The sequence below is a fragment of the Cavia porcellus genome, unplaced genomic scaffold (genome assembly GCF_034190915.1).
Source record: "Cavia porcellus strain 051 isolate PalLab524CR breed Dunkin Hartley unplaced genomic scaffold, mCavPor4.1 scaffold_21, whole genome shotgun sequence".
Taxonomy (NCBI): domain Eukaryota; kingdom Metazoa; phylum Chordata; class Mammalia; order Rodentia; family Caviidae; genus Cavia; species Cavia porcellus.
The window spans coordinates 42,636,902-42,653,645 of record NW_026947504.1 but is presented as its reverse complement, the minus strand read 5'-3'; the positions used below and the strand labels follow the sequence as shown (position 1 = coordinate 42,653,645).

The window sequence follows — 16,744 nt, the reverse complement described above, 5'->3', positions numbered from 1 at the left end:
AAACGGGGTCACATAGGAGAGTGGTTGTTTCTCTGCCTGCAACAAAATAGTGTGTTATCAAATGTTTTTGCCAGCCTATTAGAATTGTATCTTATTATAGTTTTAATTTTTAACTGTTAATTTGATTAAAATACATTTGTATTTTTCTATGGATTTTTCTCCATGTTTTTTTTTTCTCTCATTTTTCTACCAAATTGGAGTATTTTTTATTGAGCTGTAGGGTTGTTTTTCTCTTTGAAAGATATTTAGGTGTTTCTGATACTAACTGAAAGTATTTTTTCTAGATTGCCCTAATGTAATGTCTTTGTTGTAGTTTTTCTGCCATTTAGATTTACATAAAAATTTGTACAATGAAATATATGTTACTTTATTTATGGCTTTATTTTTATATCTGTTGGGTCCTTTATACGATAAGATCATAAAGCCCCTGCCCTTCATTTCTTGTAGCATCCCTGTCTTTTCATTAGTGTACACCTTTTACTTAGCTACCATTGTTGAATATCTTACACAACCCAGCTAGGAGGGGTAAAAGTAATGCACAGTATGCCAGCCATGGTACAGGCTTTGTTTGACTTTCCTTAGTTGCCCCCCTGTGATATCTTTTTTGTTGTTCCAGAATCATGTTATTTAGTTGTCATATCTTCATTTTCTCTTCCACATTGTGACAGTTCTTCAGTCCTTCCTTGTCCCCAAATTCCTATGTTGAAACCTAATCACCAACATAGTGGTGTTAAGAGGTGGGGCCCTTGGTGATAGGTCCTGAGGGTGGAGCTGTCCTGAATGGGATTAATTGCTTGTTAAAAGAGGTCTGGAGAACTGCATTGCCCCATCCCTGCTGCAAGGAGAAAGCAGGAAGGTGCCTTCTGCCAGGAAGAGCTCCTCACTAGAGCTGAACCTCCAGCACCTTGACCTGGGACTTACCAACTGTGAGAAATAAATGTTGTTTATAATAAACTACTTGGTCTGTGACATTCTGCTACAGCCCCTGAAATGGACCAAGATACATTTAACTTAATATTTCCCTAGGCATAATCCTTTCTTACATTCTTCAAATCTAACTTATCCAAAAATCCCGTTGATTCTGCCTGGAACATGCCTTCCATTGTTCTCTCCTCTCCATCACCATTATTATATTTTTCATGACTATTTAATTAGCAATGTTAATGTTTTTTGGACTGAAAGATCAATTTAATTTTCTATGATAAGCATTTAGAAAAATTTGAAAAAAATGCAAAAAAGTTAAAAATATTAGATAACCCCACTCTTGTTCTACTAAACTCATCCTTCTATACTACTATAATAGGATCTTTATATCTAAAATACATATTTTAGATATTTTTCTGTTGTAATACATTCATATTTACCTCTGCTTTTCCATTCCTGTTACAATTTCTACTAGATCAGGTCCTTTTGGGGATACATGTGTTACATACAGTAGTCATCAAATCAGATTTCCTGCCTGCACTCCTGGCCACAGACAGCTTTTGTGTCACACCTTAGCTAAACAATTGCTCTTCTCTGCTCAGAATTTGGCCACAAACCCTAGTGTGTTTTTCTCAGCAATTTCACTGCTAACTCGTCCTCCTGTCTGGTTTTGTCTCCTGTCACCCAGTGATACACTCAACTCTGCAGCTGAGCTGCATGAGTGTCCTGTGACCCCTGCATTCTGGGGTTTCCATATCTCCTGTCCCAGATAAGATGAGTGCCTTCCTGGTAGGGGGTGTAGCATCATGGTTGAGAGCACACCCTTTGGAGTCAGACTGCCTGTGTTTGGATCTTGACCATTGTTACTGGCTATATTATCTTGAGCAAGCCAGCTAAGTCATTGTATTTCATGTGCTCCAGGATAGGAGGAGGAATGCTAGTGTATAGCTCATAGGAGTGTGGTGAGAATTACGTGTAAGATGGTGTGATCGAAAACATGATCTACTACATGGCAGACATACAAGTAACCTGTTCCACTAATAGCTTTTCCATACTGATTTCTGTTAGCTTTTTGGTACACAACTTTCCCATAATCTAAATAATTCTTGGCATGTTCTTGGTGAGCTCTTATATCTAAAACTCTTCCAAAACAAGAAACACTTGCATTTGCTATTTCTACTCCCTCATTTTCCAGTTACACTTCATCCCTTCCACTAGCATCATTAACCTGTATTATACTTGTTTATTTTATATGTAAGGTTCTTGAAGTCAGGGAACCATTGCAAGTCTCACAGCCCAGCAGGATAGTTAAAAGTACTTAATAAATATCAGTAGAAGAAAGAGAATGGATGGATAAATGAATGAATAAAAGCAATAGGCCATCACATCTTACCAAAGTAGTGCACACTAATGGCCTCCTCCAGTCACATATTCTCCATCCTTGCATTCATGACTCCAAGCACTATTAATTTCTTTCAGTGATTTTTAAAAATTGCTCTGACTGAGGAACTCTACTTTTCCAGCTGGGTATGGGCTACAGCTGCTGCTAAGGCTGTCGCATCTCATTCCTATGTCCAAGAATAGTGTTTCTACCTGCTTGCTGGAAATACCCAACTGGCTGATTCTTAAGTACTTCAAATTCTCTATATGGGCACTACCAATCCATGCCCTTCCTTCCCACCTACTCCAGACCTGTTCTTACTTTATCCATATGATGTTTAGGAAAACATCTCAGTGCCAGCACTGACTCATATTCTCTTGGGGCTCTATATCCAATCAGTTGCCAATTCCCGTTGATTGAATCTGTTATGTACTTTTCCTAGCAATTTTGATCTGCTAAATACTGTCCCTAGAGTAGATGTGGAAAGTTCAGTTCTGTGATATATTAGCCATGTGTCTTAGTTACTTTTATCTTTATTGAGACAAAATGCCCAACACCCAAAGGAGGAAAAATTTATTTGGCTCACAGTTTGTAGAGGTTTCAGTTCATAGTTGGCTGGCTCCAAGGCAGGGTGTGGTATGGTTCATGACAGCTCATGACAGGCAGCAAGGCAGCAAGCTACAGTGACAAGCAATAACAATAGCAGCTTTCTTTCTGCCTCATATTTTATCCAGGCTACCCAGCCATCGGGTGGGTAACGCTCACATCTTTGATTCTAACATTATGCCATGAATCAATCCCAAAATCACAGCTTTGATCCCGGTGTCATATTTCCTAGGCCAGCTATCTTCAAAAATCCCTACCTGTGAGTGCCTGAGACTTTGGGGGAGAGATATGTAGATACAACTCATAACAACAGGTTTCCATCTCTGGGACAAAATAGCTGATACAGCTTAAAGAAGAAAAGATTTATTTTGGGTCATAGTTTCAGATGTTTCAGTCCATGGCTGACTTACTCCAAGGCACAAACATCATGGTAGAAAGGCATGAAAGGAAGCTGCTTCACTCGTGGCATGGTGGCCAGAAGCAGAGTGGGGAAGAGCCCTAGAAGTATAGGCCAGGGACCAAGTATATTGCTCTAGGTCATGCCCCTCTGACCTACACCAGACACACCTAAAAGTGTGTGTTTTACTGCTCTCAAACCAATCAAGTTGACAGTCAAGATTAACCATCACATCCATCTTTATGCTTGTTTTATTATGTCTTTCTAGATGGTATCTTGATTTTTTTCCCCTGCTTCACACCTTTAGCCTTCACTTCATGCTATAGTCCACGTGATTTGGAAGCACTCAGGACTGATTATGCATAAGAACTCTAACCTCAATGTCTGTTGTAGTCTTAACTAATTTGTTTGTCCCTAGAACCATTTTTAGAGAAAACATATTAATATCACACAGATTATCTCTTTATGTGCAGTGATGTGTATTATTTGTTTTACCTGAAATGCTCTTGTTTCTCTTTTATTCCATGAAAATCATATTCTTATTCCCAGGAGGAGTGTGAATTCCATTTCTTCTTCTTTCCTAGCCCATTGGTAGGCAGGGAGTGACTTCTTTTTTTTTTTTTTTTTTTTTTTTTGTCTTTTTCATTTTTATCGGTACCGGGGATCGAACTCAGGACTGCCTGCTTGCAAGGCAGGCACTTATGCCGCTGAGCTAAATCCCCAGGCCCTAGGGAGCAACTTCTTTATCTTTTGAATTAGGGTTGCCTACATTACTCATTTGGCAATTATCACTTGCTTCCTTGTGGTGGAATGTTTTCATGTGTATATCTTACTTTCTAAGCCCTATCAAGACATGCTTGAGGATTAGATTTCTTTCATTCCCCAGAGTCGCTAATTCAGGTCTTTGTATATATTATTGAAGATATAGGAAGTCATCTTAAATATTTAGGTTTCATGGTTGATGCTATATATACTTGTTGCAATTTATTTTTTTTTATTTAAAGAAAAGGAAACAAAAAATACATGGAGATAAAAAGGGTAGAAATAATACAAAATTACAGAAAAATAAACAGTAAGGAATCGCTAGTTGATAAGTTACATATTGTCATCTTAGAAATAGCTGTTCAGGTTACAAAATTAAAGTATGTAAAATGACATTCAAAAAGTGATACTGCAAACAGTTCTGCTCAATGATCGAACAAAAACTCAGTAATGTAGTTATCAGTCCTACATGTTTTATATCTCAAAGAGGGTAAGATTAAACATATCAAAACAGAACAAAACAGTTAAAAAAAACAATTTAAAGAAATACAGATTTCAAAGCAAGTCCACTGGAGATCTTCACTGTTTATCTAATTGTCTCTAGTTTCTTACAAATAGTTGTCCCCATCTTCACACACATTAAATACATATTGCATATTATAGAACTAATCAAATCATTACAGGATGATGAAGGCTTTTTAGTTCTTCAAGATCTAAGATTTGGGAAGACAATAATAACTACCTCTCTCATCTCTCATTCTCTTCGTAGTAGCTATACTTATCTTTACATACGCTGAAATTGAACTTGAGACTAGACTAATATCATTCTGATCAGAGAATAATAGTATTGCTAGAATTTATATCATAATGCTACAAAATTAGCACTAGGTTTCTTAGTGTCTCTTCTTCAGAGTATCTGTTCATTATATCTTGCATTATATAATCTGTTCCTGTAAATAATGTTTTTAGAAAATCTCATGTGTGAATTTCTACATATATATCTATCCTCTCTGTATTATAGGGAAAAACAAATCATAACAAGACAGCAAAACAAATTCCTAGAGAAACATGCAATGGATAAAACATGTAAGACCACAATATAGGTGATCTTCCGTAGTTACTATGTCTTCTCTTGTTATTTTCAATAGATTTGTCCACATCATCGGCTTAATATAGTTAAACATAGTATTACCTATTTTTATAAAAACACAACTTTGAAAGCATTGTAGGATTTGAGAGCTTTAATAGTTAATACCAGTATGGATATCTTTTACATCTTGTCATCTTCAGAGTAGTTGCCTCTACTTTTAGGGTTGATACTAACAAGCATAACAAATTCAAATAAAATCAGCCAAGGCAAAACCATGGTCTTATGAATCGGATTCAATTAAGATCAGTCATAGTAAGACAATGTAAGTAATACAGGATTTCAGTTTAAGTTAATAGGAAAGTAAGGATAGTTACCATGGTATAACCTGCTATTTTTGGGTCAGATATCTGACCCTCAAATCTGATATGAATGGACAGACCACAACAAATTAAATTCAAACTAAACATGGCGATAAGACTACTGTGTCTTTTAAATCCTGATACACTATTAACAATGACCTGTGCCTTTTTTATAGTGTTTCAGAGCTATCTATACTAAAGACTATAGCTTACCATCTCTGCCTCATGTCTGCTACTCCACTTTACTGCTACAATTTGTCCACCTTACTCCCACATTCCACTGTCTGCCCCATTCATTGAGGCCTCTCTGCCACTGTTGCTGGAATCCTGGTATTCCTTTCTCTCTTTCTCTGGAATGTCCTTCAGCACTCTCTGTAGGGTTTGGTAGGTGGCCATGAACTCCCACAGTTCCTCCTTGTCTTGGAAGCATCTTATTTCTCCATTAATTTTGAGAGAGAGTGTTTTGACGGGTATGTGAGTCTTGGTTGCATATTATTTTCTTTCAGGACTTGGAATATTTCTCCCTATTCCCTTCTTGACTTAAGAGTTTGTGTTGATAAGTCTGTTGTTATTTTGATAATTTTCCCATTGTAGGTAATCTGCTTCTTTTCTCTGGCTGCTTTTAATATTCTGTTCTTTTGGTGGATTTCTGGAATCTTGATTATTATATGTCTAGGCATAGATCTGTTTTGGTTGTAGGTAGCTGGTGTTCTGTATGCCTATTTTATCTGGATATCATTTCTTTTTGCTATACATGGGAAATTTTGCTTTAATATATCTGTGCATATTCTTTGTATTTCATTTTTGGTTGCTCCTGTTTCCTCACATTCTTTATTCTTAAGTTATGTATCCTTTTGTCATCTTCTAGCCTTTGAATTGTTTCTTTCTGGTTCCTTGTTATTTTTAAGAGGTTTTTTCTTTCATAATCATATGTCATAAATCTCTCTTCAAGTTTCAAAAGGCTGGCTTTAGTTTCTGTCAAGGCATTTTGCCAGTGTTCAATGGAGTTTTTAGTTTCCTGGTAATCTCTTTGGATCTGTTTCATGTATTCTAAGTTATGTTTAAATTCTTCAGAAATTTCTCTTTCTTTTCTGATTTCCTCAGTTCTTCCATCTGTGTTCTCTTGGGTGGGGCTTGTCATTTCTTTAATTAATCTCTTTATATCTTGCCTCACTTGGATCAGGAGTACAGCTTTAAATTCATCTATGAGGTCATGGAGGTATTTTTTAATTTTGGCTGGTGCTGTGTCCAGTATTGGATGGTTACTCTGCTTGTTCTCTTCGGTGTTTACTTCTGGACTTATTTTCTCATGTTGGGCAGCTGGAGATTTTTTTATTTTATTTTTATCTATTGTCATGTCTCTGGTTTCTTTCAGATTGGAGTGTCCTGGGGGTCTCTGGCCCTCTCTGTATTGCTTAGGGCCTTTCAGAAGCGTGCTGACTTGAGTTTTTGCTGTCTTCCCCAATTTGCTGTTATCTGGGGTAGGCAGGGATGCAGGGACGGTGCAGGCTAGCCTCCAGCCTCTGTGCCAGTCAATCCGTAAATTAGGCTGTACTTTCTGGATGTCACAGAGTTGTGACTATTTTGTATCTGCTTATTGGGCCCTAAGCAGAGGCTTGGTTCAGCCCCAGCAGATCCTGCCAGTTCTCTCTGTGCCAGAAGCAGCTGACTAATGTCACTGTGGCACAGGGTTCTGCCCAAATCACAGCTGTCCTCTTCCAGACCTCTCTGTGCCAGAAGCACCCGCACAGTGGGTCTGCCCAATTCCAAGATGTCTTCCACTAGTTCTCTCTATGACCCTGAAGCCGACACGCGCCGGGCTCTGCCCAATTTCAAGATGTTCTCCACCAGACCTCTCTACGCCAGGGGCGACTGTCTGATGTCACCGAGCCACAGGTTCTGCCCACCTCTAAGATGTCTTCCACCAGACTCTCTGTGTTATTGATGTCGCCGTGGTGGCGGGCTCTGCCCAATTCCAAGATATCCTCTGGCCAACCACAGCAGCCGCGGGACCCAGTCCCTAGTACTCAGCAGGGCTCAGTGCAGGTCTTCCTCTTGAGTCTACTGTACACTACACTGCTTGCCTTCACTGCGTTCCCGGCAAAGTGTGGAATGGTCAGAAAACTGCATGGCATTTGGCTTCAGAGCTCCAGAGCTTTTCACAATCTCTTCTGGTACGGCGGGGCAGTCCTGGCTGCTTCACAGAGTGTCGGGTCTCAATTTCCAGCACTCACCAAAAGCCAATACAGCTTTTCCTATTGGGTCCACTGGTCAGTGTGCCACATTAAAGGCGCGGGATTTGCAACCTCCCATTATCAGCCTTCGCAGTCTCAGCACTACTTTAAATCTAAATATCATTTCTGTAGTCCCCATGTTGCTAAACCTTTCCCCCAACACGTCTCTGTAGAGCTTCTTTTGGGATGGACTCAGCAAAGTCACTCCTCACTGCTGAAATTCACAGCCACATCCTCAAAGGTCACAGCCTCCGTTGCATAGCTCAGAGGTCTCCCAGGTTCTTTCTAAGCATTCCATAGCAAATAGAAGCTACAAAACGCAGTCTAGAAAACATCTAGCTCTCCCCCAAGACACGCAGTAGACCACTTGTTGTAAATTAATTATTTGCTTTTTAGTCATTTTCTTAGGAAAAATTTTAGCAATGAGATTCGATTGGAGATATCAATATTTTCATGGCTCCAATATATTTTGCTAAGTTGCTTTTCAAAGGATTCTTATTAATTTAATGCCCGTGGTGGTATATTCTATTTATCTTTATTTTGTTTTTATACTTTGTCATATATTTAGCATTTTGTGTGAATGGTAATAAGCTGTATATTAATTAAAACATTTCATATTATAGTCTCTCAATGTGTTTTCCATTTTCACTCCAGTTTCTCTACTTTTCAAGTATATTATTTTAAATTTTAAAAATTGCATATGTTATTTTTTTTCCTTTATGGTTTTTTGTGTTGTTTCAGATTTGAGAAGTCAACATTTTCCCACTGGTCTGATATACTATTCATGTTTATTTGTTGGTATCATTTATATTCTATTATATAGGATGTAAGACATCTATGAAAGAATGATTCATAAGGGCCTTCAGGGAATCTTTTTTTTTCTTGCCTTTAATAGCACCATGAAACCCATCTCCATAAACTGGTGCTTTTCAGTAGATTATGAAATGTCACAATGCATACCTGAGTTAGCTCATAAAATAGAATGTCCAGAAGACATTTTATAATATTTTATTTTGTAAATAATCTTTTGTGTAATTAGAGTCAGTTCAGTTCCAAAATATATTTGAGGCTTAGATTTTTATGTAATTCACAATAGTAAAATTCAATTGCCAGTATTTTCAATTTTATATTCTAGAAAAATTAAATATATTAAAATACTTGGATATGAAACATTTTGGTCTTAAAAGAATTTAGAGGAAGTAAACACTAGCTTTAATATGCGAAGGAGGAAGATTAGTTCATTTTCAGACCAAAGTAATACTGGAACTAAATGTATGTAAGTCTTGGCTAACGAAACAGTTACAGCAGTATGGAGAAGAGGAAAACCCTCTAAATTCCCTCTCTGTGGAATTTTGGAGAAAAAGTACTTAAGAGCTAATGTGCCCTGGGCCCATTCAACCAGGGAACTAGTGTCACATTAAAAGTTTTCAGTAGTGCCTAAACAGTGTATTTTAAGCAGAAATATTCTAATTTCAGAGTGAGAGCTAATAGCAAAATAGAATTAACTTTGCAGTTTCTATAATAAACTATACTAGGGAAAATGTATTCTCATACTTAGAAAATAATGGAAAATATGATAATGTTAAATTTAATAGGTGACTTTTAGAAAACAGAAACCAAGCCTTGGAGCTGGTGGTACTTACCTGTTGTCTGGCTTTTCCCTGGGAAGCCAGACAAGAGGATCACTTGAGCCCAGAAATTTTAGGCCAACATATTGAGATCATCTTGAAAAACAAAAACAACAAACAAACCAAAACCATGGCCTCTACAGTATTTTAAAATAATCTAATATGCTTACAAAAATTATTTTATTCTCAAACTTCCTGAAAATGTTTAAATTTTTCAGGGAGGATGCAACCCTTCTTAGAAGGTGATTGGTTGATTCCAAACATAGTATATTTCGTACTTTATTTCCCTCCTGTTCCTCTTTCTCCCCCTCATTCTTCTCCTCCTCTTCTCCCTTTTTCTCTTGCCTTTACCTCTCTCCCCTTATCCCTGCCTTCGCTTTTGAGACAAAGTTTTGTTAAGTAGTGAATTTGCCTGAACTGAGTGTTATTATAGGCCTGTGCTGCTGTGCCTGGATTTCTTTACCATTTCATACTGTCATTTTTAAAAATCTCTTTCTCTTTTCTTAAAAGCAAACATAGTTTTGGGCATTTGTAAATGCTATACCAATTTATGCAAATGCTGTGTCTCTGATTTGTGCCATTTGTTGGGTTGTCTTGGGCATTCAGAGTATTAAATTTTAAGAGGTCTATTAGTTTTATCATAGAATTTTTTTTGTATGTACAAACTGAAACAAAACTGCCAGTTTGATAACCAATCAACAAATCATTATGTTTTACAATTTCCAAAAACACCTTGAGATAGATTTTTACACTATTTTCTCAAACTATCTAAGATCTTTTTAGTTTCTCTGTTCTTATTCAACTTCTCCCAAAGAAAGCAAGAAAAACATTTTAAAGGAAACTTTGGGGTGTTTAGGTCAAACATACCCCCCTTTTTAGGTAAATTCACATTTATTTCATTGTTACAGAAGATTGTTACAGCAGAGATTTTAAGAGTATTTTAGTATGTATAGTATGTATGCTATAGTAATTATAAGTCTTACTTTATGTTGTTATTTTTGAGTGACCCTTAATATAGATATCTCATGTCATGACTTGAATGCAATCTATAAGTGATTCTTTAAATCAAGACTATAATTTATCTTTTAAATCTCAGTCTCTTGAAACAAGAAATTAAAAACTTGATAACCAGTTATTTGACCAAACCAAAGCTGTATTATTTTCATTCAGGACAATCACATTTGTAAATTTATAGCTATTTATATTAACACGTTACATCCAGCCTTCCATATCTGTAGGTTCACGTGGATTTAACCAACCATAGATCAAAAATACATATTTTTAAAATTGTCTATACTGGACAAATTTTCTTGTTATTATTTCCTAACCAATCTAGTATAACAACTCTTTATCTAGCACTTACCTTGTACTAAATATTATAAGTAATTTGGAATTACTTAAAGTATGGGGGAGAATCTGTGTAGGTTCTATGCAAATATTGTGTTACTGTATGTACAACCTTTGATCATCGTAGGATTTTGGTGTCCATAAAGGTCCTATACAGCCACTTCCATTAGATAGTGAATGGTGATTCTGAAAGCTGATAAAATGAGAAAATATAGTCAATTTTAATTAAGAAAAGGCTCACATCTTCAGTTGTGGGGAGTTCAGAATAACAATTTATTAAAATTAATCAACACATAGAGCCATGTAGATTAAGGAAACCCACGATTGTTTTTCCTGAAGTCCTAAATAGTAACTGCAGTAGACTTTTAAATGACAGCACGGTGTGGGGTGAGGTGTTGGATTTTGTCATCTTGTTTGGTGACGACTCTTTTTAGCTGTCACTTTCTTCTTAGTTCATCGTTCTTTATTGAATCTCATATTCTTCTCTAGGAATTGCAGTCCAGTCCTTTAATGTGACAGTCAGGCAAGAGAGCCTCATAATTACATCACAGATTAATTATACATTTTTCTGAGTGTTGCTGCCTGAACCTAACCTCTGGGTTACCTTCTTAAATTTTCCACTTGCTTTGGCAGCACATGCACTAAAATTGGAACAATACAGTGAAGATTAGCATGGCCACCACACGAGGATGGCATGTAAATCCTTGAAGCCTTTTTTATGTAAATCCATAAAAAAAGACTCAGTATGCTTTCTGATGGAAAAAACACGTTTTGCTTTTGTGTCAATAAAACATTCAATATTCTTATATTCTTTAAATGTCTCCCTTTTCTAATTCAATTTTTTCCTAAAGTTAAAAGGTTTTCTTTGTTGAAATGCCAGCCACTCTATACTATTCTTTTGTTTTGGTTTTAGTTGTTAGCTTAATAAATTAACTTATACATAATTCTACAACTACATATCTTCAGTTATCCCAGAATTCTGACAAAAGATGGCATCCAGATAAATTGTGAACTGTGTTCCTTCTGGGGTTGTGCTCTGACACTGACCAGTGTGATACCTGCTGTTAAATATGTTTAAAAACAACACCTTGTAACATAAGCCCTACTTACTGACATCTAGTAATTTTGCTTTTAATTTTCCTTTCAAGTTTACTGCATGATTAGGGTAATACCACCTCAGGTTATTTTTTTGCTTCTGTAGCAATTGTGCGTTTGAGGTCACTTTGACTTCTATAATACTTTTTCTTGCAGTTACAAGGATTGAATCCAGGGTTTTATACATGCTAGACAAATGCTGTACTACTGAGTTAAACCTTTAGCCCCATACTGTATAATCCATGAACAACTTTCATGAAAAACTCACTGAGGTTTCATTTGACAGGTTGTCTTAGTTATTTTTTACTTGTCGCTGAGACAAAACACCTGATGTCCAAATTTGGAAAAGGAAAGGTTTATTTCTTACAGTTTTTGGAGGTTTCAGTCCGTACGTGGTTGGCGTCAAGGCAGGGTGGCATGGCGGGCTGCAGTTCAAGGCAGCTGCAAAACAGCAAGGTGGAAACCCACGAGACAAACACACACCTTCTTCCTGCCATTACATTGTATGCTGGCTCCACCGCTAGGTGGGTGTAGCACTGACACCATCAATCCAAGCTCTGGACAATGAGCCAATCACAAATGCATAATGCAAATGCATGAGGCCTGGGGCCACTGATATAAACCATGACACAAGAGAATGTATTACCTACCACTAGAGATCAGGGAATGTGTTCAAGGTCAGGGGCTTGGAGAGGCTAGGTCTTGAGGCTAAATTTCCGGTTCTTACTTTCCCACTGTCACATTCATTAAATTCTTCCAGCAAAACTTCATAAGCACTACTGTTGTAACACTGTCAGAGAAATATTTGATATCTGCTTAAATGCTGAGGAAAAATTTACTTAGATAAGTTATGATTTGCCAGGTGAATAGGAAAGAGATGGGTTAAAATTGTAGGTTTTTTTTTTTTTTGGACCAGGATTTGAACTCATGGTCTCACACTTGCTAGTCAGGCACTTATGCCACCAAGTTAAATCCCTAGCCCCAAAATTGTACTTATTTGTACAACTTCTAGGGCATAGGATATATATATATATATATATATATATATATATATATATGTATATATATATATGTATATATATACATTAAAGTGAAATGTTTTAAAAACATTTGCAAAATAAATATTTGATAACATGCATACCTATCCTTTTTTCAAATTTTGAAACTGTGGTGACTTTTTAAGAAATCTGTGATTCTGTGGCCTTGCATGCTTATACCATTAATTTAAAAATAGGGTAAGGACTTAAATAAAAGTGAATGAGTTGCATTTGATTTGGCCCAGGTCATTTTACCTGCAATTATGGAGTCCTGTTATGAATTTTTCCCTATTCCTACTTAAAAAACATATTAACACAGAAAAAACATAAACTCATTGATTTGACCTAACTTTATAAATATGTATTTAGAATTAGCATTTTATAATTTGTTATCTCTTGGTACGTTTGTAATTTACTATCTCTTGGTACATTTATACTTGCTTATATGTATTTTCCATGTCTAAAAATCTGAGTATTTTCATTAAAAATTTTCTGTTAAGGAGTAACGTTAAATAAAAACTTAAGAAAAGGAAAGAGAAGATCCCCTTTACTAGATTAGTCACAACTTGTTCATTCCTTTAAATAAAAATATAAAAATGAAAAGCTAGGGAAAGATGAGTTCACTTCAATGTACATTTTAATATATTTCCATCTTCCATAGGTGAGAGCTATGTGTGTGGCTCAATCGAGCCCTTCAAGAAACTGGAGTACACCAAGAACGTAAATCCCAACTGGTCAGTGAATGTCAAGACCACCTCGGCTTCCCGGGCTGTGTCTTCCCTGGCCACTGCCAAAGGGAGCACTTCCGAGATGCGGGAGAATAAGGATTTCATTCGGCCTAAGCTGGTCACCATCATCAGAAGTGGAGTGAAGCCACGGAAAGCTGTCAGGATTCTGCTGAACAAGAAAACGGCTCATTCCTTTGAGCAGGTCCTCACTGATATAACTGATGCCATCAAGCTGGACTCCGGCGTGGTGAAACGCCTGTACACTTTAGATGGGAAACAGGTAAGGGCTGTGTTACGGTTTGACCCTGGCTTTACGGAGTACCTGGGGTATGTGTGGCATGCGGTGGGAGCCTGAAGCATACATTTTGTGCAAGTTCGATGAGGCAGCTGATTATTAAGTGTGGTTACAGAACACGTACTTTTTGATCTCAAGCCAATCCAAAGTTAGTGTTGGGCAAGATTAATAAAAAAAATTTTAAAGTGTATCTCTGAAGATCAAATGATTAGGCAAGGATTTAAGTTTTTTCAGTTGTTTGCTTAACATAGTGGGGTTTTTCAGTCATCTGTTTTCAATTTTGTCCTCTGTCTTATAGTTGTAAGTATGACTGACATGTACAGATTAAACCAAAGAAAAAGTTAATGTATTTCTTTGAGCCAAATAATATTTTGTGATTTCATGTCTCAGGAATGTCTACTAGTGATGTCTATTTAACTTTTTATAGATTTGAAAAAAAATACATCTAAGGAATGACATAATTCTGTCTGGATGGCTTTCAGAGGCATATTCCTAAAGCACTATGCAGTTCATCTTTAAAACAAATTAAAATGAAAAGTATGCTTCTTTAATCTGTGGAGTGGACACCAACAGTGGATGAATGGATATTTTTAAATGAGTTGGTGAGATGAGCAAAGAGGTTGCATTATCTTTCAAGGTGTTGTGTAGGCTTCTGATGATGAGCTAAACAAAACAAAACAAAACTACAAGACGGCAAACAGTGATCATGTGCACAGCATGGTTTGCTAGTCACTCAGTTAGCAGTGTCTTTTTAAGATGATCATTTTTAGTATTATTCTTTGCTTGGGATTTACTTTTTAATGGGGGTCTATTAAAATGTCTTTTTAAAAAAATGTGAGGGATAATGATTTGTATGTATAGCTCATTTTAAGGTCAAAACTAGATTCATAATTTAGGAGATTAATCTTATTAAATAGGAAAATCAGACAAGTTCTTGAAGGCTAACACATTCAAATTTTATGAATTAGACTAGATGCTAATACTCAAAAGAGTGTTCGTCATGAAGAAATTACTCCCCTAGGAACCCATTTAACCTGTAAAATCATTAGCAAAGAAGGGATATGTGCCAGTTGTTCATTTACATTGACCAATCTTTGGCTTGTCTCATAAAATTTGCATGTGGAGAAGGATTCCTGGGGGGTGAGCGTCTAAGTCTTGTAGATCTAAGAGGCTGTAGCCGGAATGACATCAATGTATCAGTGACCAGAAAATTCTCTGCTGGCTTGAGAATTATAGTAGCAAGCTTCACATGTAAATGATGAAGCCTTCCTTCCTGGTTTCATTTCTAAAGACTTACTAGACCATCCTGTTCTGCATTTTCCTGTATTACTGAATTTTCTCAAAATGAGAGTTTATTTCCCTGTATTGAGTTTTCTGAAAATGGGAGTTTATTTTTGCAAAAAGTGAATTTTAGAAGCAAGACTACATACTGATGAATCTCTGCCTCACACTTCAGAATTATGGGGGTTCTAAATTGCTATAAATTAAATGTAAAAATTAACTTTCGCTACTTTAATGTCTGCATCAACTGATCATTTAATTTTGTTTGTCCAAAGAAAGAATTTGTAGAGTAGGTCCTATAAGGCTGTCAGTTGTTTGCATCCTTCTGAATTTATTTAATGTCAGAATTTTATAATGGCTATTTTCTGCTGCAGTCTTATGTAAATAGTCCAGTGTAATGGGAAATAATCTCAGCCTAAATGTCAAAAACCAGTATGGAAATCTTGGCTCATCCATAAATTATATGTTTTTAAAAACGCATTTAAACCTCATTATACTCATCCATAAAACCTGGATAAAATCATTTGCATGTTTCACTTCTTTTTCCCAAAGTGCTTATGGGAGCAACTATGACAGTACTTGTGGAAGCAATTTTGATTGTAGTAATGATAATAGCTTTAGTAAGCGTTAGTCCAACGGCTTTGTGTGTATCTATAATTTAATACAACAATTTGATTATTAGCCCCATTTAACAGATAAGGATGTGAAGTCACAGAACTTGTTATAAACACGACTAAAACCCCAAAGCTATAAATAGCAAAGTAGAAATTTGAGCTGATCTTATTCCAGAGCTTATGCAAGAGAGACTTTTAAGGGAATTTAAAGTTAGCTTTTTATCATGATAGCAAAATGTCTGAGATAGTGCCTTATGAAGTGAAAAATCATAGCTCAGAGTTTTGGAAATTTCATACCATGGTCAGATGGACTGACTGTTTCGGGCCTTTGGTGGGGCAGTTATACCATGGTGGGAACACATCATGAGCAAAGTCTTTCACTTCCTCGTGGCCAGGAAGTGACAGACCGTGAAGACAGCATGAGGATCCCACAGTCCCTCTCAAGGGCTTGACTCAGTGGTGTAAATAGCTCCCATCAGGCTGTAGCTCTTACAGGTTCCACCTCCTACTAATGAGGCTCCGTATTTAAAACACAGGACTTTGGAGGACATTCAAGACCCAAACCATAGCAGGAATAATTTGTCCAAGGACTATAATTTAAATGTTTTCTTTTTCATTTAAATATGCATATTTTTTCTCCTGCGGTCCTTGTGCTGACAATCATACGTGACTGTTTTGGGTTTTTGTTTTTTTTTTTTGTTGGTGTTGTTCTGTTTTGTTTGCGAAGCTTACAGTTTGCTGTGGTGGCATTTCTTCTTTTATAGCATGTTCTCCTCACTGCAGGAGTGGTGAAAAGCTTCAGAGGAATTGGATGATAAAGCAGAAAGAACATGAAAACTTTTTGCTCGGGTTCCCACTGGGAACAAAAATGTTTTCCCATGGACCCTGGGAGTCTTTGCAATTGTTTTAGTTCAAAAGAGAAATCTGCCCAATAAGCAGTTGTTGGAGATGAGTTTTATGAGGGCC

The 16,744-nt window shown here is 36.6% G+C and overlaps 1 protein-coding gene and 1 non-coding gene across 6 annotated transcripts in view; both read left to right on the top strand.

Annotated features, from left to right (window-relative positions):
* Nucleotides 1–16,744, top strand: part of Dclk1 (doublecortin like kinase 1) — a 329,654-nt gene that overhangs the window by 10,083 nt on the left and 302,827 nt on the right. For all 5 annotated transcript variants that reach the window (XM_003477423.5, XM_023560569.2, XM_013140987.3 and 2 more), the window contains exon 3: nucleotides 13,522–13,868. In XM_003477423.5, coding sequence (XP_003477471.4) covers nucleotides 13,522–13,868 — 347 coding nt within the window. The remainder of the gene's footprint in view (nucleotides 1–13,521; nucleotides 13,869–16,744) is intronic.
* On the top strand, nucleotides 11,350–11,452 carry LOC111753788 (U6 spliceosomal RNA). The gene has a single exon (XR_002788573.1). It is a non-coding gene; the product is annotated as a U6 spliceosomal RNA (small nuclear RNA).